Source organism: Stegodyphus dumicola, chromosome 9 (assembly GCF_044657685.1).
Source record: "Stegodyphus dumicola isolate Sdum_Otavi_A_Nest chromosome 9, ASM4465768v1".
In the NCBI taxonomy this organism is placed as follows: domain Eukaryota; kingdom Metazoa; phylum Arthropoda; class Arachnida; order Araneae; family Eresidae; genus Stegodyphus; species Stegodyphus dumicola.
The window spans coordinates 142,994,282-143,020,087 of NC_140776.1; the positions used below are offsets into that span (position 1 = coordinate 142,994,282).

The 25,806-nt window shown below is 33.2% G+C and overlaps 1 protein-coding gene across 1 annotated transcript; it reads right to left on the bottom strand.

Annotated features, from left to right (window-relative positions):
• Positions 1-9,795: 9,795 nt before the first annotated feature.
• On the bottom strand, positions 9,796-21,398 carry LOC118183019 (CXXC-type zinc finger protein 1-like). Its single transcript, XM_085824181.1, has one exon. It carries the CDS (start codon positions 21,148-21,150, stop codon positions 19,501-19,503), a length of 1,650 nt encoding a protein of 549 aa, XP_085680307.1. The 5' UTR covers positions 21,151-21,398; the 3' UTR covers positions 9,796-19,500.
• Between the last annotated feature and the right edge of the window lie 4,408 nt (positions 21,399-25,806).

Below are 25,806 nucleotides of genomic sequence, written 5' to 3' on the forward strand. Positions count from 1 at the left end.
ATAAATCAAACAGAGAAATTTTTCCTTATAGAGAAGCTCTAGGAGCTTTAATGTATCTTATGTTAGGCACAAGACCAGATTTAGCTTATTGTGTTGGCATTCTATCACGTTACCTAGAAAATCCTTCGAAAGATGATTGGAAAAAAGTGAAACGTGTATTCAGATACATAGCAGGTTCTGTAACTAAAGGTGTTACATACAAGAATAAATACAAACCAGGAATTCTAGAATGCTATAGTGATGCAGATTTTGGAGGCTGTCAAGAAACAGGAAAATCAACGAGTGGAGTAGTGATATTATATAGTGGTGGAGCTATATCATGGATTAGCCAAAGGCAATCAGTTGTTGCAACTTCGACGACTGAAGCAGAAGTAATTGCCGCTAGTGAATGTTCTAGAGAAGTAATTTGGTTAAAGCGACTATTTAGTGATGTAACTAAGTTACGTGAAACTCCAGTAATTCAAGTAGACAACGCCGCTGCATTGAGACTGTCACAAAACCCGGAGTTCCATCGACGCACAAAATACATTGATATCAAGCACTTTTTCATACGAGAGAAAGTTCTAAAAAAGGAAATCATTGTGCAGCAGGTACCTATAGAGGCGCAAGTTGCTGACAAAATGACTAAACCTTTATTTAAACCGAGACTGTTAATTCTTTGTGATAAGATGGGACTTTTGTGACTTTTTTCTTTTAATTTATTATTATTTTTTTACAAGGGGACGTATTAAAGTATGTTAATAAAAATAATAATAATATAATATATAGTTTAGATAAGTTCTGACAACAGTGAGTGTTGTCGTCATTAGGAGATCGTGCTTCGCGATACTGTCGTTCAAAAAATAGCTATAGTTTCTAATTCCAATAAAAAGCATCGTATTTTTGCTCTGCTATTTGTTTTCTCTTTATTTTTAGAAATACCTTTTTAGGTTATGTATTTTTAAGAAATACTTTTATATATACATATAATTATAAAACAATTTTTTAAAACAAAATATAAACATACCTAGTATTTTCGCGCATTAAGTTGCTGAAACATTATCAGTAAAGACATAAAGTAAGAAACTGAGAACTTATTTTTCACAAAGACCAAAAATCGAAATTCATAATTAATAAATTTAAAATACTACTACAAATCATTAATCAATTTCAAATACTAATTAATAAATCATATTCATAATTAATAAATTTCAAAACTCGTAATGGATTGTTTGAAATTTAATAATTATGAATTTAAATTTTGGTCTTTGGAAAAATTAGTTCTAAATTTCTTACATTATGCCTTTACTTATATATATATATATGTAATAATAAAATTCCATAGTCAAGAATACAATTAAAATTCTAACTGTATGATCTTTTCATTTTTAATGGCGACGTTCTCTTATTTGAAAGTACGTGGAACTAAATCCACAGCCCCGTAGTCAAGTTGTTTTTCCCGCCTTTTCTACACATACAGTTTTAGAATGTTCTGGAAATATTTCAAGCGAACTGGATTGGCTGACGAGGTTGCCGTCATTTCATGGAAGCTCCGCCTTTCCAGAGGCTATAAAAAGACTCACAAAAGGAATATCGGGGCTTTTTTTCTTAAATGTCACGATGCAGTAAACCTTCATACAAATTATTATTAGTAGTTCTTTTTTATTTACTCCAGAGATCAGATTTTTGTAATTGCTATTTTCTCCTGAAATATAATAAATGGATCCTGTTTTTTAAAATTATCGTCTGATTATTTAAGCTACGACTAAAGCTGATACATCACATATATATATATAAAATTACAAAACAATTTTTTTAAAAACAAAATATAAACATGCTTAGTATTTTCGCGCATTAAGCTGCTGAAAAATTACTAGTAAAGACACAAAGTAAGAAATTTGGAACTAATTTTTACAAAGACAAAAAATTGAGTCATAATTAACAATTTCAAATAATTCGTTAAAAATGTTACAAAGAATTTTAAAAATGTTAAAACCAAAACTTTTCAAACAATGAGTAACCCCAGTTAAAAAACTTAATGAAATTTAAAGAAAAATGAAAAAACAGAAGAGGAGTTCAATCAACTTTATATATATATTTATGTATATAATAGAATTGATGTACTATGTTCCGCCGAGTGACACACTTCGCTCAATATTGTTCGGTGGTTAACCTCTGAAATAGGGAGACGCTTCATTCCTCTGCTTCAAAGCTAGGATAGTGATAGAGTTTCATCTGGAATTCAATACGCGCTTCTGTAGCATCATTTTTACTGACCGTGCCTCTCGCTTAAATCGTTGTTTAAAAACGATTTTAAGGAATGAGTTATCGAATGAGACGAAAATCAGTAGATGTGATGTACATGTACAGAAAAACCAATGATTACAGTTTGAGAAAAATTGGATGATTTACTGAAGTGATAGATCTTTACCAAGTTAAAAAGTCAGTAACGTGTTTGTCCACCTCTGGCCATTATGCAAGCAGTTATTCGGCTTGGCATCGATTGATAGAGGTTGCGGATGCCCTCCTGATGGATATCGTGCCAAATTCTGTCCAACTGGCGCGTTAAATCGTCAAAATCCCGAGGTGGTTGAGGGGCCCCCTTTCTGTGAGCCATCTATGAATGGTCCTTGCGGTCACTGAAGCACTAGTTGCACGTACAATAGATGATAATGATGCAGGTGTGGCTGTGAGTGCCGCTCTGACGATTGCTCGATCTTCACGTTCTGCCGTTTCTCTAGGCCTTCCGCTTCCTTCTTGACGCTGTGTGCGACCATGGTTCACCCATTCCTGCCAACATCGTCTAATAGCGGCATCGCTCCTGCTCAAATGTCGAGCTATTCACCGATAAGACCAATCGTCTTCTTTAAACCCAACTACACGACCTCTCTCAAATTCTGACATCTGCGCATATCTTTCGCGCACGTGTATGCGACGCATAGTTACTGTCTACCAGAGTACACGGAATGAAATTCGTGAAGAATTTATGACCTGGAATCGTAATTTCTCCTCTTAAATAGCCTGCCAATTGCGCAGATCAGATGCGCTGTAGCGACAACCGTTCATTCATTGGCAGCCAAAATGTTAAACCGTCGAAACCTGTATGCATATCAATTTGTGTCCAAGTTGCTTTTCTATATCTTCTTGGTGCGTCGTTTTTTTTTGTCTAAGAGTGTATGATGTTAATTTGGAAGAAAAATATTATTTAAAAGTTCTTTTTTATTCAGAAATGAGTTAACTTTTGCAAAGAATTATATTTTTGCTCTTAATATTTCGAAAAAGGTATTGCCATCTAACTATATAGCTCGTTACTAAGTACAACGAACTAAGTAAGCAGGCGGAAGTTAAAGCTTCTACCTCAGTAATAGCTACTTTTAGAACTAAAAGGTATTGTTACTAGAAACCGTTGTCTCCTTTCGAGGTAAAATGAGCCCAAATCTAGTTTTCGCAAATATTAGAGTTTCCAAGTTCCGTTGTTAGCCGCGATTATCGTGCACACCTTATTCCGGCTGTCTTTAAGTGGTTACCGCTATGGGCGCTTGACGTAGAATGATACAGAAGTTGGTTCCGAGTAAACATAATTGCAGGTGGAAAATTTAAGCTAAGTACGCCATATGTATACATATTCTGAATTATTATTATCTTTTTAAATACAATTTATGCAATAGTTCAGCTCTCCCAGACAATCGAGAATAACGATCTAAGTATACTCATGTCCATAAATTAAGGATAATTAGGAGTCACGCGGAAATCGAACTCTAAAATAAATATATCACCTGTAAAATCACTACGCACATCTTCAAGAATCATATGCAAATTTCAGGAAGTAACCAGATGACACCGATGGTACATCACAATGACGAGAGTGTAAGAGAGTAATATATAACGAATACAGGCAAAGAAGTAAAATTGTTCGCAGGCGCTTTATAAGCATTTCAGTACAATAACCGAATAGTTATGACACAAAGGACGCATCTGGATGATTTTTTACGTGGTAGAATTATCGGCCGTCTGGAATGTGGGCGTACCCAACTGGAAGTATCAGACGAACTTGGAATTGCCCAGAGTGTCATCTCCAGGCTTTGGCAACGATTCCAAGATGATGGTAATGTGAGTAGACGTTACAGCACAGGTCGCCCCAGAGTTACAACGCCGAATGAGGACCGGTATTTGGCAGTTACTGCCAAAAGAAACAGGCGGAGCACAGCCTCAGACCTGTCTCGTCAGCTCTCTTCAGCCACTTATACGACAATTTCAAGGCAGACCGTGTACAGAAGCTTAGGGCAGATTGGTCTATATGCTCGCAGACCTGTCAGATGCGTTCCACTTACTGCAACTCACTGTCGCCTGCGGTTAGCCTGGAGTAGAGAGCATGCATTGTGGACACCGCAACAGTGGGCTTGTGTGATGTTTTCCGACGAGTCCAGGTTTAGCTTGCAGTCTGATTCTCGCCGGACTTTCATATGGAGAGCTCCAGGTACCCGTTACCACCAGAAAACAACATTGAACGACACCGTTACGGTGGTGCAGGAGTGCTCGTTTGCGGTGGAATTATTCTGTGTTCCAGAACTGACCTGCATGTTCAAATTGGAACCATGACAAGCCAAACTATTGGGACGTCATTCTGGAACAACATGTACGTTTGTTTCGGGGCGCCATGGGCGCACAATTTGTGTTTATGGATGACAACGCCCGTCCTCAGCGTGCAAACATCGTAAGCAAATGCCCTCAATCAGAGGATATCACCCGTATGGACTAGCCAGCATTCTCACCGGACTTGAATCCAGTAGAGCATGTGTGGGACATACTTGGCCGATGAGTTGCAGTCGTCAACCTCCTCTTACATGTCTAACGGAACTTCGGAGAGCATTGCTTTCTGAGTGGTGTAATATCCAACATCAGATCGATAATTTGATACTCAGCATGCCTAGGCGTTGTACGGACTGTATTGAATCGTCTGGGAGACATACAATGTATTAACAATCATACTAACTATGTAATATTTTTTTTTTTTTTTTTTTTTTTTTTTGTAATTTGCTCCAGGGAGAAAAAATCGCTAATTTTTTTAATAATATCAAACATATAGCATCTTTTTTTTTCTCTTTTGTTTAATAAATAAGCTTTACAAATAAGTCAAATTTGTTTTGCTTCTAACTCTTCCTTTGCCTGATTTTGCATTATCCTTAATTTATGGACATGAGTGTATATGGCGAAACGTGTTAGGTAAAAATGGTTACAAATACGTGTCCGGTACCGTGACTTTAATGGAGTTGCTTATCGTTATTTCAAGGTGAACTGCCTCTTACAAAAGTCACAATGAATTTGAAGCGGATCCTATCGGTAACTAAAATCTTAAAATTCCCTTTATTACTTTTATTAATAATTAATTTTTTTATGCCGACGATTGATGATGTCATACATGAATATCAGACAGGCTTCGTAGGAAAGACTTGCATCTCCTTTAGAAGTTTCCCTACCTCTTCCTATTTAGCAACCGGTAGACGTTTTGGATGTTGGTTGGTGGATGATCCCTGGTATCGATTTTAAGCTGTGTCAAACTCGTTCGACCTAATCAGAAGACGAGTGGGAAAAAACATCTCCAAATTCCTGAATGACACGTTCGGCAGCATTTCTCTATTCATCGCTTAACTGTGCATTCCGAAATAACTCTGGTGTTAAGCTCTTTGAAGACATGGCTTAGAGTTACTGTTTTATTTAACGCTGGTCACTAGAGTACATGTTGCAACCACTTCACCTTTCCTAACGATTTTCACTTTACCACTGCTGCTGGCAACTCTCACCGGGATAATTATCTTCGATAAGTCGACGAGTGCCGAGCGTACTAGTACTCCTCGCGCGGTGATAGAGTTCTTGGGATATTCCTATACACAGTACTAGAAATTTCTGTTTTCGGTTATGGATGAGGAAGTAAAAATTCTGCTTTTCCTGGTACTGTGATATTGTCTTAAGCAACGATTGGATGGATATATTTAAATCCTTCATCATTAATTGCGAATAGGGTTATATCCTCAGAGGCAAATTGCAGCTCGTTATTTTTTAAAGTCCAAGGAAAAATTGTATTTTTTTAGAAAGTCCAATCCGAGTATGCAAGGATCTGTAATATCTGTTACATATGCTGAGTGATTTTAGCGTAACTTCCAAATGTGATGTTAACGCTTAACTTTCCATCAGTATCGATTTTCTTATCAGAACAAGTTTGGAGGGTAACGCAGGGCGGCGTCCAGATGAGTTTACATTCCAGTGGCTGCGCAAAATCTTTTCGAATGATGGTAACATTGGCTCTTGTATTGATGGTCATACTGCAAGGAAATCCAATTATATGTTCCATGCTAAAGAATCCATTACTGTCTCCACTCATTGCAGAAATCTGAAGAGCTTTAAGATGGGACTTCTCATTACATTTCAAACTCTGCACCACGAGATGCCCCCCCCCAGTTTGTTTTCTGCATCGTTGCAGGAAAGTGGTCTTATTTTCCGCGCCGTGGATTGTTCTGCAGTTTCTTCAAACATGGCCTTCAGCACCACATTTTCAACACTTTAGGGTTGGCTTCCTGTCACTCCTCTTCCGTACAAAGGCATTGACTTGTGCAGTTAAATCGTCTAGACCAGCAACCATTTGATCCACTGGCTCCTGGATTTGAGCAGCTCTAAATGGGTGGCATTCTCTATGAGTTGATCGCTGGGCTGCCTGGAATTTCATGGCATACAGTAGAGCGCTTTTCAAATCTTTGACATCCGCCATTCGTAGAGCTTTCTACAGTTCAGGATACCGGATGCCGTTGAAGTACTGCATGGACAGCACTTCCCTTGTTTCTGTCGGGCACTTCGAAAAAGTGAGATGAGACAACCTTTGAACATTCGTCGGAAGTTCGTGGAGTGTTTCCGTAGCCTTCTGTTGACGTGATCCAGCTATAATCTTTCAAATACTTCTCGCCAAAGCGGAGCTCCAACCCGCCCGATAGGGCTTCGAATTCTAGCCTCTAGTTTTCGAAAAGAGTTTGAAGGATATTCGATGCGTCTGCTCTCTCAGAAGCGGCGAGATGACAAGCCTTAGCTTGGGAATCCCAAACATTCGCGGCCAACCAGCGGCCGAGCGGTAAAGACGCTGAACACTGGTAGTTCGGTCCTAGGTTCGAATCCCGCGAACGGGCTGGCTGCATGGACGTTTTCGTGGTTTTCCCCATGTGTAACGTGTATACGAGCCAGTTTTCCTTAGAAAGTCCTCCACGAAGGCATCTCTTCCTTTAGGCAGATAGCCCTCGTGTGCTTTGCCATAATTGAGTAACCCATAACCCAAACATTCGCGTCCGCCACTACAGAAAATTGTGTATTATACATTTGCCAGGAAGTCGTGCCATCATATATGGATAGGTTCAGAGAGGGATGAGAAGGCGTGGGCAAAAATTTAAAACCCCCAGAATTGCCTTCTGCGGTCGCTATGCATTTTTATCAAGGTGACAACATTTTTGGAGATAACAGCAGAAACCCAGTCTTCAGTTTCTCCAAATCTGTTTTCAACAGTGTCAGTTCTGTCTTCTATAGCGTGAAGTTTGCTTTCTATTATGGCAGTAATTTCTCTTTTCATTTACTCTTTACCTGAGTCAATCTTTTTTTTAAGTGATTTGACGGCCTCTTCCGTCTTTTATTGACCCGCAATCATCTCTTTGACGGATTCTTGGCCAGCTTTAATTTCTTCTTTGATTGCAGGAAAGGTTGCCCCAAGCTGTCTTAACTGCTCCTTCATCGCTCTTATTACTGGCATCCAATCCCACTACTGAGACCATAAGCGTATAGGTTCGTTATATACCGAATGGACACAGGTCCGATGATAGGTTAATAGAATTTATTTTATCAAAAGAAAGACTTCAAAATTCTGGTGTTTTCCACACAAGTACCCGTAGAAGTGTTCACAGTATCACAGAGTACAGTGAGTAGTTACACTTCTATTACTAAGAAAGTTAAACGCAGAGCAATGCAAAGCGTATCTAAAGAGAAAGCTAAGCCAGAGATATATCAATAATCCGATCTCACACTGAACTAACAATTCGCAACAATAACTGAGAGCAGATGCTCTCTCCGGGATTACATAGTTTTCAACTGGCCGCCGAGATATTTCTAGTACTTTCTGCTGCTCAAAATTACTGTAAAGCAGTATCAGGGTCGAATTACGGTTGCAGCTAATATAGTGATAAATTGCATTTATTGAACTACAATACCTATTACAGTGATATAGGAACCGGGCAAAAATGTCATTAAGTTTGGTGACTTCTCGCCAAATTACAGAGATACACATTTACTTAACGTTAAATGGACTTGCCCCTGTAATCTTAAGTTTCTGGCATAGCTTGTCTCTTTAAAATTTTGCATTACTTTACACAGAAAAATACATCAGTTTCACAAACGATCGCACTTAATCATCTATCTGTGCACAAAATTCGTAACAATGTATTATCATAAAAAATCATTGTGTATTGAAATGAAGAGTTTACCTCATCTGCCAAAGTTTACAACTTTAAAGTGCCTTTTCTTTCCATTAAGCACAGGCTTATATTTTATTCTTGCCCTCCTTTTTCGTTACAAAGTTTTATATATAGTAATTGTGATAAATACAGTGGTCATCAGATAGGTACAAGGCATCCTTATGAAATATAATAATTTACGAATTAAATAAATACAGTGGTCATCAGATAGGTACAAGGCATCCTTATGAAATATAATAATTTACGAATTAAAACAAAATTAAATTATTAATGGAAATCATCATTAGTTAATTAATAATTAAAATGATTATTGTTGAAATGAAATTAATTCTGATAAAAAGAAAAGTTTCAACTCTTATATGATAAAGATTCTGATAATATTTGGAATAATATGAAGCATCATTCTGGTAGTGTAAATTATGACCAACACCCTATTCTTTCGTTCACTGCATAATTTCACTAAGAAGCAGCTCTCTTGAATAAGCGTAATCAGTCACTTTGCCAGAGAGGAAACTTAGCAACTCTATCTATCTCATAGTCTCTGCCGGAGATGCTGTTGGGTTATGAAAGTAGAATCAAGTGAAACTTTTACATTAATATTTCTTTTTTTCCTATCTTTCCTCTTTTATGCTCTAGATCTGTAAACGAAAAATACACAAAATTGAAGATAAAAAGATATCCATTTTATTACTGAAATAAATTCTTTTTATATTTGCAGCTGTACCATTTTGGTACTAGTAATGAAAAGACTGAGCACACACATGTTGTCTACCTTTGTTAAATAACTGAGTCAAATTGCACACAATGAGGAGTAAAAATAAAGTGTAAAAAAAAAAAAAAAAAAACTTTTGATGCCCTTTTTAACATGGTAGTGACACCAGGAAAACAACTAGCTGATGCAAATTATTTTTTATATGTTTGGCACCTCCCAAACACTAACGGAATTTGTTCCTTAATCGGGCAAGGATTCTACTGTTTGTTTGACTCTTAATTAACAGCTTGGAAGAAATATTTATTATGAGATACATTCTTGAAATGGTGCCTTTGTACATGGGACAACCTGAACACCCACACAAGACAGTCATAGTAAGTACCTACACAAAATGCTTTTCTACTGTCCTCTCTTTGACTCCTAAATATTGTCTTCAAAACAATTTAAGAGTTTTTTAAATATCTGGTACTGAAACTATATCCTTTTATTGCTTTGTTTATTCTGTAAATATTTTAAATAAGAATTGATTATCCACTATTTCATTGCTAATTTACTTCTATAAGTTCTATGTCGGATTTGCATGGTACAGAAAAAGGATTATGCTTGTTTTTTTTTTTTTTTTTTTTTTTTTTTTTTTTTTTTTTTTTTAAAGGAGACAAGTAAATGTGAAATACGGTTCAAGAAAATTTATTTCAAGAACAGCAATTCTGTCAATGACATGATAATGAAAAAAATTACAGATTTATTCATTAGGAAAATAAAATGTGAAAAGACATTCAACAAAAATATTAAAACATATTCACCGGGAATTAAAAACGAATCAATATCATTATTAATCAACACAAGCATTAAAATGCAATCAATATATGTAAATGACAAATTAAGAACATGATCTTTTGGCCAGATTTTAATCACATACTGTAGCTACAAAATCAAATGTCAAACAAAAAGAAATATCATTGAGCAAATTGAAAGTAACAAATAAACCAGTTTGCACAATTTTTCTCCAGCTTTAATTAATAACACCTCAACCTCTTGCAAACATTTTACTTCCTCCTATATGAACAAAACTAAATGTTAAACAAAAACATATACCACTGGAAAAATACATTATCAGCAGTAAATTATTCCTTTTAGAAAATTTTTCTTCAGCTTTAAAAATTAACACGTTCATGATCCTGATGAAGCCATTTAATAACAGTTTAGTAATTAGAGAATCCAAGTGGAATCCTTCTGAAAACAATTCAGTGGTGGCATTTCAGTTCTTGCTCCTTGAGAATTAATTTGGTAGTGTCATTATTTGTAATGTGTACCAGTTGAATAGAATCATAGAATCATGACTGAGAAATGTTTTCACATCATTTTTCTATTAAAAAATAATATGAAGCATCATTCTGGTAGTGTAAATTATGACCAACACCCTATTCTTTCGTTCACTGCATAATTTCACTAAGAAGCAGCTCTCTTGAATAAGCGTAATCAGTCACTTTGCCAGAGAGGAAACTTAGCAACTCTATCTATCTCATAGTCTCTGCTGGAGATGCTGTTGGGTTATGAAAGTAGAATCAAGTGAAACTTTTACATTAATATTTCTTTTTTTCCTATCTTTCCTCTTTTATGCTCTAGATGATCTCTAGATGATCAATACAATTTGCATTATTTCAGACACATTAAAAAATGCACCATCACTTTTGCTGCACTGTCATCCTTATGCTTATACAGCAATGTGACTGATTCATTCTGCACTGCCAGGTATAAAAACTTTCCTTGCTATCAAATCTAAATTAAGTATTCATTAAAACTTTGAACTGGCATAGAGAATCAAAAGAGAAAATTACCTTTCTTTCAATCAACATCTCTCTTCGAAATTATACATTACAACACATGTAAAAGAAAAATCAAGTGTCGAGATAAAAGTAAAGTAATTATTAGAAGGTAATCCAAAATCTCATTTGTACAAGGGGGGGGGGATATTTTGAAAACCTATGTTACAATACAGTACCTTAAAACAGAGATTATAATTGAAAAAAAAAAAAAAAAAGGGAAAAGAGAAAAACTATCAACCCCTTCATGTACCAATAAAAGTCCAGAAAGTATTGTCATTTCAGTATACAGGTCAGTTTTCTGCCAGTTTTTAATTTTTTATTTTAATTACACATGAATGATCATTAACGCATTTTGTAAAATTAATTTTTTTAAAAGTTGACTAAACTATGTATACCGCCAAAGTGAGTTAACTAAAATAATGCCAATATTTAATGATTGTTTAGTTAATCCTAATGAGTCACGATCATTATGCAATTATATAGAGCATTATGTAAAGTTAAACCACAAAAATATTATATAATATAAATGAATAAAAAATCACAAAACTAAATCTGCTGGCTCTGATTCAATCAATGCAGCCTACTGAAATGAAAACAATGTTCTTTATCTCGGCAACAGATTAAAAAAAAAAAAAAAAAAGTGTAGGAACAAACTAAACAGCTGACACATGTATATCTTATGCAAACTTATGGCAAACATAATTCAAGAACATACTAACTTCAGTGCATAGAAAACATTTAGCTTGATGTTCCCGAGTTAACGCGGCCGAGCATATTAAGCATTTAAAAAATATGAAAAATTACATGATATTTCTCTTCTTTTTAAGTAATGGTCTTATGTTGTGAACTCATACAACTAAATTTTTAATCTTATATAAAATAGCAATTTAAAAAATATTTCAATTTCAAAAGATCTGACTTTCATTTCTGGAATTGCTTCTCTGAACAAAAATAGTGTGAACAGAAAAATATCAAAATATTAGAAAAACATTATTGTTTGGATACAGTGGCTCACAAAAGTGTTCGTACACTTCAGTGAAATACTGCTTTATTCATTAATAAAAATTAATATTTTAAAATGAAAATTTTTTTATATCTATAAATTTCTCTTAGCAAAATTACATTCATTATTTTATGAACATAGTAAAATTTTTTTTTTTTTTTTTTTTTTTTGAAAATCAATAACAAAAAGGTAACCTCACAAAAGTCTTCATATTCTCTGAAGAAATCTGCACACATTAGTAAATAATGTAGTATTTCTGTCAGCTTTCAAACGTCTGGGCATAGAGTTCACCAGTTTTTTTGTAATATATGCAGCAACATTCCTCCAGTCTTCCATCATTTTTTTTTTTTTGTTTATTTTGATTTTTTGTTTTAATGTTGTGTCTTAGTATTTTAACCTTTAATTCTGTGATCTGGTGTGATTCTGTGATCTAATTAAATCTGGTGACTGAGGTGGTATTTTCAGAACTAGGACACAATTATAGACACCCAAAAGGTGAATTTTAAGGGCTGCTTAGAATTATCATCCTGATAAAATAAAGATAGATAAAAAATAAAGTTGTTTCCAGTATCCGACTTTTGGGCAAATAATTATAAATTATCTGTTGAAATATTTAAGTAGAGAGCATGTTTCACTGTACCATTAATAAATACTAAATTATTTAATCCTGATGCTAGCATGCCCCCTCACACAAGAACACCTCCATCACCATGCTTTATTACTGTACCACTCAAGGTCTTGGGTTTAAGCTCCTCACTTTTTTCCCTCCATACAATTATAAGCCATTCAGAATCAAAAATGTTAAATTTGCTTTCATCTGCAAATAAGACCTGATTCTAATAAGCTTTGGGCTTATTTACTAATGATTCTAAGAAGAAAAGCCTAAGTTTTCAGTTTTTTGCACTTTCAAAAAATTTTCTTTGAGTAGAGTACCCGTGTAATACAGCTGATCAGAGTACTCATCGAACGGTTTTAAGTAAACAATTTTTCAGTAAATTCTGCAGAAATCTTAAAAAATTCAAACATTGATTTTTCTAACTATAAATCTCTGATCTTGTTGAGTCACTTTGAGTCCTCTTTGCTAGACAAACTCTTCTTACTTTATTTTGGATCTGCCGATCTACCGATTTAAAAGTTTGGTTTTATTCAAAGTCACATGGAGATGATATGAAAAAATACTGGGCTTTATATTCAAATTCTATTCCGGGTTACAGCGCTTTTTCTGCAAATTCTTAAAGTGTGCAAACACTTTTGTGAAATACAGTATATACAGAAAAAGAAATAGAGAACATGCACTGCTAAAATATCAGCTTTTGCAAATAATGGTAACACTGAAAAAATATTCCTAATAGCTAATAAATAGTAGCTGTGAATAAAACATTATTTTGACAAATAAGATGAAAATTATTTTACTTGCATTATTAAAATAAAAATTAAATTACTAAAAAAAAGGCTGAACAAATTTGGTAATGAAGATTCTTATGACATAATTGTAAGTAAAACTTTATTTAATTATTATCGATTTCAAATTATTTAATTATAAAATGATACAAACTTTAACATAATATATTTCACATTATTTTTAATTTAAATTTTAAAAAGGAAACAAATGAAATTTAATGTAATTTGTACTTCATTTTACATATTAAAACATTTTGAAAGCATGTACAAGTTATATTATCTGGTGATGATGAAATTTGATTAGAAATAATTCTACATTAAAAAATACTAAGCACAAATGAGGAGATCTCCTCCCAAACACCACTTGTACCTTATTTTATAACGGAAATTTTAACCACAATCTCACTATTTGTCATATATGTTATTAATATGCACAATATATCTTTATTAACTTATTCACAAATATTATTTGTATCCTATCTATACACAGAATGAAATCATTTCCTTTGATAAGAATTGTACAATCACTGGAGTACCCTGGTTCATGGAACAACCTCCACTAAGAAATTGCTACTTTCAAATTAATCAATTCAAATTGAGCAGGTGATATGAAAGGTGTTACACAGAGTCCAAAGATGCAGAAATATGTAATAATGAATGTACCTCCATAAATTAAATATGGCCATTGAACTTGTGACATGGTATTTAAAATGCAATTATGAAATTACAGGGTGACATAATAGTTTATAATGCACAAATACAGAATAATATCAGAAACAGACTAATCAATCTAACCACCTAAGCACTACCAATATTAGAAATTAAGTATACATCAAAAACACAGAATGATCTCATTCTGTGTTTTTGATGTATACTTAATTTCTAATGTGTGTTAATTAAAAGTGTTCCTCTGATGACAAAACACAGAATGATCTCATTTTGTGTTTTATCATCAGAGGAACACTTTTTAAATGAAAATGCACAGGCAAGATGAAAGTATCTTCACTGTCATTTCTGAAGCTTATTTGTTGCCAGTCCTATTAAGTTAAACATTTCCTGTTTGGTATTATTTAATCATTTGTTTGCTCTATGCACATGGAAACTCAGTTTTGTTTAAAATGTTGTGATCGTTCTAAGTTACGCTGCATTTAATTTATGCTACATAAATACAGAATGTTATTCATCATTAAGATGTATCCATCGATTGATCGATTCTATTAAACCAGCCATGTAAATAGCCTCATTAATCTCTGTGTGTTTGTAATGTGAAAATAAATCTGTTATTAAAGGAAGTTGGAACTCGAGTCAGATAAACTTTCACTGTTTTTGAAAAGTCATTTCATTATTCATTATTCCTATGATTCGCTTAGGCTTAATTTTAAGTTTATTTTAATTAATGTTTTGGATTATTATTATTTTTATAAACATTCTTTCACTCTATGACTAAGCTTGTCCAGTAACATTTAATATTTAGTAATTTGTAAATGGCAACATTTAGTGTTTAGTAACTTGTGAATGGCAAAACTTTTGGATATATGTAAAAAATAGAACTATACTGTTCTCTGTAATATATAATATTCTATGATTATAAATAAACAGTTAAAAAACTTCTCTCTTTATTTTATGGTCTATAACCATTCAATTTAATTTTATGATTAAATTTAATTAATTATTAAATTAAAAATTTCCTCTTATCAGTATTATAATCAAATTCCTTCGGAGTCACAGTCAGACTTGGAGTTATGGTCATGAACTCTCAATGTAATATGTTTTTAAAATTCATTATAAATTATTGTAGAATTCTATACACATCTATATACAGTACAAAGTCTATAATCCAGGCCTCAAAGGCACAAACTTATGCATGTGCATCAAGTGTTTACCCTTGCGCTTCCGATACCGACGAAAGTGACACAGAGGTTTCGATTGACAAGTTAGTGGATATTCTCAACACAGCAATTACAGGACTTGAACAGTGGAACTTTGTAACTGAACAAGAAATTATGTCTATTTATAGAATTAAAGAGAAAGTATTAGCACAAAAAACGAAGCAACTTAAACAACTTACATTGAAAGAAATGTTTAATAAAGTAAACAAATAAATATTAAGCTTTTTTTTTGTAAATTTTGATACCCTTTAGATCATAATTGTTCTTTATTTCATAAATTATGGTTTCATATTTTTAATTTTAGAATTTCTGCATGCTATCTTACAAGATTTAAACTGATGATCTATAATACGTAAAAATCGATAATCCGGAATCGCCGAAGTTCCAACGAGTCCGGATTACCGACTTTTGACTGTATTGGTATATTATACACATGAGATACAGTCAAAAGTCGTTAAGTCGGACACCCATAATCCGGAATGATCTATAATCCGGACCTCAAAGCTAAAAACTTTCTGCACATGCGCCGCGTTGGCGCATGCGCCACGGACTTTGTACTGTACATGATTTCAAGCATTTCAGTAACAAAAACAAATTAATTACAATAATAATAATAATAAGGATTACCAGAGACAAAAATTGTTATAAGGAAAGAAAACATATTGATCATCATGCATATAACAACATTAAATAAATCATCATAGGTAAATTTTAAAGAAAATGAAATATGAGGAGATAAAAATCTAAAAAAGCTAATGTTGCTCTAGAAATGAAATTAATGCATATGGTGATAAGAAAAATTTAAATAAAAATTATTGTATGTAGATAAATATATATTTTCAAGGATATCATATATCTAAAACGTATAAAGCATCCATAAACTTTATCATGAATCTGAAAATTTAACAGCTTTTCGAGAAACTCCCAAATAAATTCTTAATCAAAGAATGAAAACCTATTCATATTTCTGGTCTACCTGAAATATGATCCTATTTGGAAATATCACCATCCTACATTTATCATACTCTTTTTTAAAAGGTGGCACAAATTTTTTAAAAATATAATCTCTGAAAGGAAGGAAAGCTATTTGGATATTTTATATACTAGTTACTATCAGCATATAAAATTAATGCACATAATAATATCACAAATTAAATAAATCAATACTTTTTCACAGGACTAAGCTTTAACCTTGCATTAAAGGCATACATATTTTAATCAGGATACAGTTATGCAATATTTTTTGTATTTAGAGTGACCATAAGATAAATAGTTTTCTTTTTTTTTTCTTTTTTAATAATACAAGACAGAAAAACGATTTAAAAGCATTGAAATTAACATCTATAAACAGATACGTTAAAATACAAATGATTAGTTTTTTTTTTTTTTTTTAAACTAATTCGGAGATGTCTGTTTTTGGAATCACTGATTCAATATAATTTCTTTCTGCCATTTGAATTACGTGGGTTTTTACCATATGTATTTCACTTCAGAAAGTTAAAAACACTAAGCGAAAGCTACTTAACACTTTCATGATAGAAAAAATAGTAGCAAAATTAACCACCTTATGAGTATGGAACTATACAAAATATTTCATACATAAAATATATTGGGAGAGGAAAAAAATATCATCAAGCATATACACACTGTACTGCAGATTAACTATGGTTGTTCGTTAATGTGTGGAAAATTGGGTACAACTCTGATATATGCCCTAATTTCACCAAATGTAGCGATATGTGTCCTGCGCTGGATTTTGACGTGATTGCATGTTGTATGGCAACACTGTTGATGTTGAAAAATCTTTCGCTGGAGTTCGTTGGTTCCCCTCATGATTTGTGTCTGAGAAGCTAGGCGGAAAAGATTTAATGGTGAAAGTTGTTGAATTGAAGTTCGGCATAAGGAAATATCGTCGTGGCCATCCTGTTGAGGGGCGATGGGTATTTGGAGGTGTGGAAAGAAGGTATGGGAGATTATTTTTAGTGGCTGTGCGTGATAGAAGTAGGGATTTGTGATTATTTGTTATTTTATTTATTTGTGAACCATAGTATGAATTTTCTGGATAGTGTGTCTGGCTGTCATATAAATATGATAGTGATTACGTGGCGGCATGTTAAAGGCGGTATGAAATTGGTATTTCTGCTGTTCGGAAAAGCATTAATGGTAAGTGCATTTTATTCTTGTTCTTATTTTGTAGAATGTTATGTTCACTGTTTTTTTAGTATGAATTTCTGTCGTTATTGTTGTTTTTTTTGAATTGTTTGAAATTTATTTTAGTTATTTTGTTGATTAGTGCGTACTGTCTAAATTGTGCAATTCATAGATGTTTTTTAAAGTTGAAACAGAATGCTGTGTACATGGTAGTCTTTGAAATTTATTGTTGTTATGTTAATTTATTAAAATGAGGTGTGCGTAGTTCGTAAATTTGTTTGTTGCCTAAATTGTGCGATTCGCCTAAATTGTTAAGTTTTTTTTAAGTTGAAACAGGATGCTGTGTACATGGTATTCTTTGAAATTTATTGTTATACTTCACGGTGTTGCTATCTAAATTTTTCGTTTTTGTTTCGGATTTTTAGCTTAAATTGTGTGTTCAAAACGTGGTTTTTGCATTCGCGAAAACTGTGTTTTTGGAGACATTTTAGGCTTAAAGTTCGAAATGTAGACAAAAAATTTAGATAGCAATATGGCAGCGTGGAGTTTCTCGCCAAAACTCCATGCTGCCATATATAACTCCACACTGCCAAAAATATTTGGCGAGAAATTTGGCGCATTGAGGGCGCATATCAGAGTAGTTCCCCAAAATTATTTGGCAAGAGTCCATGTACACAGCGATATGTTTTAACTTAAAAAAACATCTACGAATGGCACCATCTAGGCAACGAATGAATTTACGAACTATGCACACCTCGCTTTAATAAATTAACATAACAACAATAAATTTCAAAGAATACCATGTACACAACGTTCTGTTTCAACTTTAAAAAACATCTACGAATTGCACAATTTAGACGGTACGCACTAATCAACAAAATAACTAAAATAAATTTCAAACAATTCAAAAAAACAACAATAACGACAGAAATTCATACTAAAAAAACAATGAACATAACATTCTACAAAATAAGAACAAGAATAAAATAAAATGCACTTACCATTAATGCTTTTTCGAAAAACAGAAATACCAATTTCATGCTGCCTTTAACATACCGCCACGTAATCACTATCGTATGTATATGACAGCCAGACACACTATCCAGAAAATTCATACTATGGTTCACAAATAAATAAAATAACAAATAATCATAAATCCATACTTCTATCCTGCACAGCCACTAAAAATAATCTCCCATACCTTCTTTCCACACCTCCAAATACCCATTGCCCTTCAACAGGATCGCCACGATGATATTTCCTTATACCGAACTTCAATTCAACAACTTTCACCATTAAATCTTTCCCCCCTAGCTTCTCAGACACAAAGCATGACGGGAACCAACGAACTCCAGTGAAAGATTTTTCAACGTCATCAGGGTTGTCATATAACACACAATCACGCCAAAAACCATCGCGGAACACATATCGCCACATTTGGTGAAATTAGGGCGTATATCAGAGTTGTACCACTTATTTTTTAGATATTGAAAAATAAATAAATTACATCATGTTAATTTAAGTGTATAGAAATGTTATTGTTGTTCCAGCATTGATCTTTATTTTCAGTTCAACGAGTGCCTAGACAGCAATGTGCAGACTAGCAAGTGCCTAGAAGGTAATGTGCAGACTAGCAAGTGCCTAGAAGGTAATGTGCAAAGTGTAGGGAGAGGGAAAGGCAATGAAAGAAACTTATGAACTTCAACGATACGGAAGTCGTCAATGTGCACATTACCTAGGTAAAATGCGGAAATCTCACAATTCCTCACTTTAACACAGCAAATCAATTCAGATTAGCTAGGTAATGTGCACATTAATGCACTTGAGCAGTAACATATATATATATATATATATGACTGTATCTGCACATAAATTTTAACTTTCAAAAACACTCAATTAAATAATTATGTAACAGACTATTAAACATGGCACTAAACTATTTAAAATGAATTTCTTTCTGAAACATGGCATTTTTATGGAAACCGAGCACAATATTATTAAGCAAAAATTAATATTTCATGATATAAACAAATTTATATCAACCTTCAGGCACTGCTTCATATGGAATTGTCTGATGTAACATCAATCCCAATACTCCACCTCGATTAGCCATTTGCTGACGAATGCTTCTTTCCTGCTCAATTAAATCATCCAATTTGAAAAGAATTCTCATTTTATCCAAATCAATCTCTGCTCTTTTGAATTTTTCCCACTGATGATGTTTAAGACATTTCTTTTTAAGAGCACGACAAAATTCACCAGATGGTTTAAAAACTCCCTCAGTCAATGGACATCCACACACTTCATCATCAGATACTTTTGGTTCTTTAGAATGCTCTGGACATAAAATTTTTAAACGCTTGCAGTAAGTCCTTTGCTGAGGACTATAATAGTCACAAAAAATGTTACTTCCTTCAATATTTGTTTGATAAAATGAGCCATATGATGTCTGACTTTCATATTTGTTAAAACATTTCTCCATGTGCTTTAATGCACTTTTAGCACTTATTTCATGACCGCAAGTTACACAATATATACTGATTTCAGCTTCATCAGTATCACCTTCTAAACTGTCTTGATCTGCAGCCAGTGATGTCCTTTTTGCTACTTCAATAAGTTTTTCTAAAGCTTCTTGTTTTTTGTTTAATGCAGATAATCTTTCTTTCGTCTCTTGCTGCTCGCGTCGTACTTTCTCCAGAGCTCTTCGATTATTTTCATCAGCAACACACACAGTACGCTGCCATTGTTGAATACGATGAGGAAGTATTTCATAAATGCGATTAGTAGCCAATTTCATTCCACACTGGTCAGAACAATACTTAGAATTTTGTCTTGAAGGATATGTACAGCCTGGTCCATAACACTGAGGATGTATGTCATGTTCTTTTTTGCTAGAACTTTTCTCTTTTTCACCCCTCTTTTTTCTATGTTCTTCTTTTTTGCTCCTATGCTTATTAGTTTGTCGGCCAGATCTGCTTTTGTGTCGCAATTTTGAGTGAGCTCTCTTACTGTGAGGTTCATAATCTGCATCCCTATCATCATCATCTTCTTCGTCATTAGAAAGTTTTATCTGTGCAACAGTAGCTGAAAGGTTACCAGAACGATCATTATCTTCCGTATCTTCACTGTGCAAACCAGGTATATATTTTGGTTTTTTGCCTAAAATAAGACCAAAGTTCATGCACTGTCGTTGACGGCATTTCTGTCTTATTTTATTAGGTCCACCAAATTTCCGCATATCTTTACAGAAGTCACATCGGCCACAATCTTCAGTTCGATAACATGCAACACATTCACCACATCTGCGAGCAGATTTCCTGTTTCTGTCATCTTCACAAGTTAAATTACTTTTCTTGCCGTCAGATTCAGTTTTCTTTTTCTCTACTTTTTCCTTAAATTGAATTTCAAGCGTTGGATCACGTTCTCTACACATCAAGCAATAAAATGTTCTAATATTTCTTGCATATTGCTCTGTTATGCTAATACAATCACCATGGTACCATTCATTGCAACTATCACAACCAATCATGAATCTGCTGGTATCTTTACTTCTACAAATACAATATTCTTCACTAGTATCATTATCCATGTCATCATCAGAGTTTTTTCGTATAGGTGGTTTGCAATAACTGTGCATATCTCGATCGCTAGACATAAAGCTACCGAAACTTCGATTTTCTTCAGACATTACTATTTATTATAACGGTTTTGTAAGAGTATAATGGAAAATTTATTTAGAGATAGGCAGTAAAAATCCATTTCACGAGCAGAAAATAATTTAGCAAAGATTGATTTTCATATGACAATTAAAGAGAGTAATACTTTCAAAATATACAACGAAACAAAGGGAGCCACTAACACACAAACATTTATGCACGCACACACGCATCAAAGCATGACCAGAAAGTATGTTTACAAACTACGTATCAAAGTATGAATCCGCGAACAAGTGTTGCCATTCTTATACCAAACATTTTTTTCCTTCATGGTCATAGCTTAAATAAATATGGAAAAATATTAAAAAAATTATTTAATATTTTTTATTGGTTATTTTTTGAATTTTTAGGTTTGATGCATATATGCATCGTCATGCATTTAGCACTGAAATGTAAACCACATGCAAAATCATTTACAATAGTATATTTAATAAATATTGGAATAAAATACTTAATTATTTATTGTTTTTAGAAGATACTGACTTTATTTAAAATTTTATTAATAGGTAATTCTAATTAATCATGTTCAGACTTTATAAAAATTAAAATTTTGATGAAAATTTAAATAAAAATAATGTATTAAATATTTTGTACTTCTACGCCTAGGAACTAAAATTTATCCATTTTGTACAGTCTAACGGATAGCGCAACCAACGACTTCTTATAACAAGTATATTATCTCGTTGAGCGCAACCTAAAAGGCGGCCAGTTTTAGCAAATCTTTAGGGTTGGTTCCATTTTGTACAGACACTCTTTTGTACAGCAGCCACGCATTTATGACCGCAAGGTCTAGACGTGGTAAAAAATCGCATATACCACTTTCTTGATCTCAGAGTTATTTTGTATCTTCTTATGTGGCTATCCAGCAAATCTACTCCTCCCATATGTTTGTTGCATCGTTTCACGATATTTGGGCAGTCCACAGTAACTGTCCCTTTTTTCTTCCTATCGAATCTAGATATCTATTCAATGGGCTGTTTTGGGGTGTTTCCTAGCGGACGTAGACAACAGGAGCACATTCTTATAGTCTTTTAACACTAAATTACATATTTCAGTTATACTGTAGTCTGCAATGTATCCAACGCTTGTTCTCCTCAACTCTTTTCAGTGGCTCTTCTGCAAGAAGCTTGCAACCTAGAATTCTGTTCCTACACAGAGTTCCCAAACAAAGAATGCCTTCATCAGCTAAACACTTCGTTATGTCAAATGAAATATAAAAGTTGTCGAAATACAATTTGAAATTTTGATTTCGAGGAAGCTCCTACAAAGTCTAATCACAATATTTACACTGGCGCCCAATTCTATATCATTTGCTAAGAGATCGTGAGGTAGATTTTCTTGGCCTGAGTATACATCAACTTGTGAGCAAATCCATCGAGACCACATAAAAGTAGTTTGAAAGCAATTACCCAGTAAATGAACATAACTAAAAACAAATTCAAGGAATTTTCAGTACAAACAAACAATATACCTACTATATAATTAGAGGCATAAAATTAATATTTTATGACTCTAAATAAGAACAATGCTTGCAAATATCGAGTGGGTATTGCTGATATTAAAATAATCATGAAATAAAAGGTATTATGAAGCATTATAATTAAAAATCCACTCTAAATTTTAACCTGATTCATATCTGCATCACACTGCACTCTAGAGCGAAGTCTAATGATAAATGTATAGTGATGCATATATGAATCAAACAGAAAAAGTGAAATATTTTAAAACAATTCTGTAGTTAAATCTTAACATAGAATTGAAAAGTACATATATTCAGCTATACAGAGTAAAATTTTTAAGCCTCTAATATCAAATTTATGAATAACACAAAGCTAGCTTGGTGACTGAAAAGACAGAAAGGAATTCTGTGTTTTTGGCACTAATGAAATAAAGAGTACAGTTTTATGTTGACATCTACTCAGGGAAAAGTATAGCTAAACATTGATAAGGATACAGTAAGATAAAATTCAGCCCAGTAAATAAGTTCTGCTTTGTAATATTTTTAATGATAAATTCAGTAAAAATTGGTATGATTCATATAATACATTGAAAGGTTAAACATTTCTCTCCTTTCTAATGACTGGCGGAGAGCAGTTCATGTCAATCTATGAATTTTTAAGAAAATCAGATGAAATTTTAAAGATATGCTTAATTTCCATGTATCAACCGCGAGGTATACAGAAATCTGTAGAAATTTTGCATCAGTTTTTCCCATATGTTTTCCTCGCTTTTATCATAGATTCCGCTGTTCTTAACGAGGAATCTGAGCTACTCATTTAAGAAACTGCTAATATTTCACTCCCATATTCTCAAGCAGTTAACTCATAAATCATGTAATCCACGTATAGTAGGTAATTTAACTATTATACGAGGCATATTTGATCCTTTCCATTAATAAATTACAAGATAATGCTCTGACAGCAGCCTTGGGGACATTTGGCAAAATTTCTAAGGTTTTCCATTGTAGAGTTCCTTCTATCTTGGCCATATAAAACAAATTTAACCAAACACTACACTATTAAAAGAAAATAAACACAATTAATAATATTCTTGGAGGTATTCTTAAAGTATGTACTATGACATAAAGAATAGTTACTAAATCGCTATTGATGAAAAATTAGCATATTTAGAAATTCATTGTTAGGACCATTTTCAGATAGCTAGTCGCAGCTTAGTGAGCGTGTTAGCTAACACTTAGTGAGCCACAAGGCTCGTATCGCTTTTGGAATTTTAGAAACCATATAATGTTTCGGAATCTTTTGTTAACTTTCTTGTATGCTAGATTTGCTATTTTACTGATTGCTAAGTTACCTTAATTATACCTTTTAGTTGTTATAATTTATCACTGTTCTCTATTTCTACTCACCAGCTCGATAGCTCTGCTTCTATTTTATTGATAATATTATTTTCGAAATGTAATTCCTGTAAATTGAATATTGTACTCTTTACGAACTTGCACTACTTGTTGAAACAAATTTTAGTGATAATTGAAAATCTCATTCTAATATGTTCCAAATTATCCAGTTTCTCGATATAGGCAGATTTTGATGGCCAGGCGCTCCGGTGATACACCAGTAATATCATATCAAGAATATCGTTTTGTAGGAGCTGCATGACGTTATGTTCGATAAATAATTTCTGAAAAAGAGGGAATTTTTTTTTTGGACAGGGCTTAGGGCAAGATTTCAGCTAATTTTCCAGATGGATAATCCATTTCTGATTATGAATACTCCGGGTCAGAGCTCCTTCTTTCTGTAAAAGAGTGCCTAAAAAAGGTCCACTTTCAGACAGAGATTGAGGTGCTTAGAATAGGTAGGTTATTTTGTTTTCATTTACTGAAGAGTTCAAAAGGATAAAAAATTAAGATTATCCTACCTATGAAAAAAGGTGTAGGAGGAATTTAACCCTCTCAGCGTTACGAACGGATTTTTCCGTATCGAAAGATGGCTTTTCAAATCGTCACACACGGATTATTTTGACACCTCTTGATGGATCCGAAAGCGCTTCAAACGATGTTTTCTGCCTTACATTTTTTCCGCCCCGAAATCGTTGAGGACGGAATATTCTGTACTGTCATTCCCCCCGAACTCCTGTTGTGCTTAATTGGTAGTGGGGAAACAGCGATCGTTAGAGAAATTTGCGAAATGAAATTTCTTCTGCAAAAATAAATGTAATTTGCACGGAACCCATGAATAAATTTTAAAGAATTTGTACACCTAATTGTACAAATAATTTCTTTTAGCATACAATAAATACTTAAACAGGTGTCTTACAATGACTGTAGAAACAGAGAAATTTGATAAAATTTTTATTTTTATTTTAGCTGTGCGCATTGATTAAAAATACTGTATTACTATAACAGTTCACAAAAACAGTTACTTCAATATATATTTTGAATAATTTTTCTGAAATAAAAATGAGATTTTTGAAAGAGTTCAAATCATGTAATTGAAGTATGGACAATTTATTATTGAAATATGAGGACAAGGTGCGTTTCTTTAAAGAAAAATTTGTTTTACTCTTCTGATTTCTCGTCTAAAACGAACTACTGAGAAATTTCCTTGGCATGATATGAAAAGTTATTCGAAAATAACATCGTATTTGATTAAATCGTTTTTGGCGTTGATAAAATAAAGTACTGAAACTACATGAAATCGTATGATGCATTTTTTATCCTAAGCAAAATACTTCAGTTTTACTGAAAGTGTTATCGAATAAAAAGGTCCAAATGATATTTGATTATGAATATTTTACTGCTATGAAGATGTGTTTATTTCCAAATTTCGAAACGGTTGGGACAGAAAATTCTCAGCAGGTAAGAGTAAATATTTATGAAAAATAGTTATAAGTAGAAGAAAAATGTAAATAGGTTTTTATAAAATCGTCGCAAATATTATACGAAGGTGTGAAAAATATGATGGTAATCTGGGTGATGCAAAAAATTTCCAAAAAGGAAATAAGAATTTCCGAGTCTCTGTCTATATCAAGATTTAAAATGACACAATTAGATGCTCAGATAAAGATAGACAACTTTCATGGAGGACTTTCCGGAGGGAAAACAATTTGTTACTTAGGATTACAGTTAATTAATTAAAACAAATGAGGGCTGTCTCTGTATGGGAAGGGAT

Excerpts from the sequence above, each read along its gene's own strand:
- LOC118183019 (XM_085824181.1), bottom strand. The coding sequence starts at position 21,150 with ATGTCTGAAGAAAATCGAAGTTTCGGTAGCTTTATGTCTAGCGATCGA.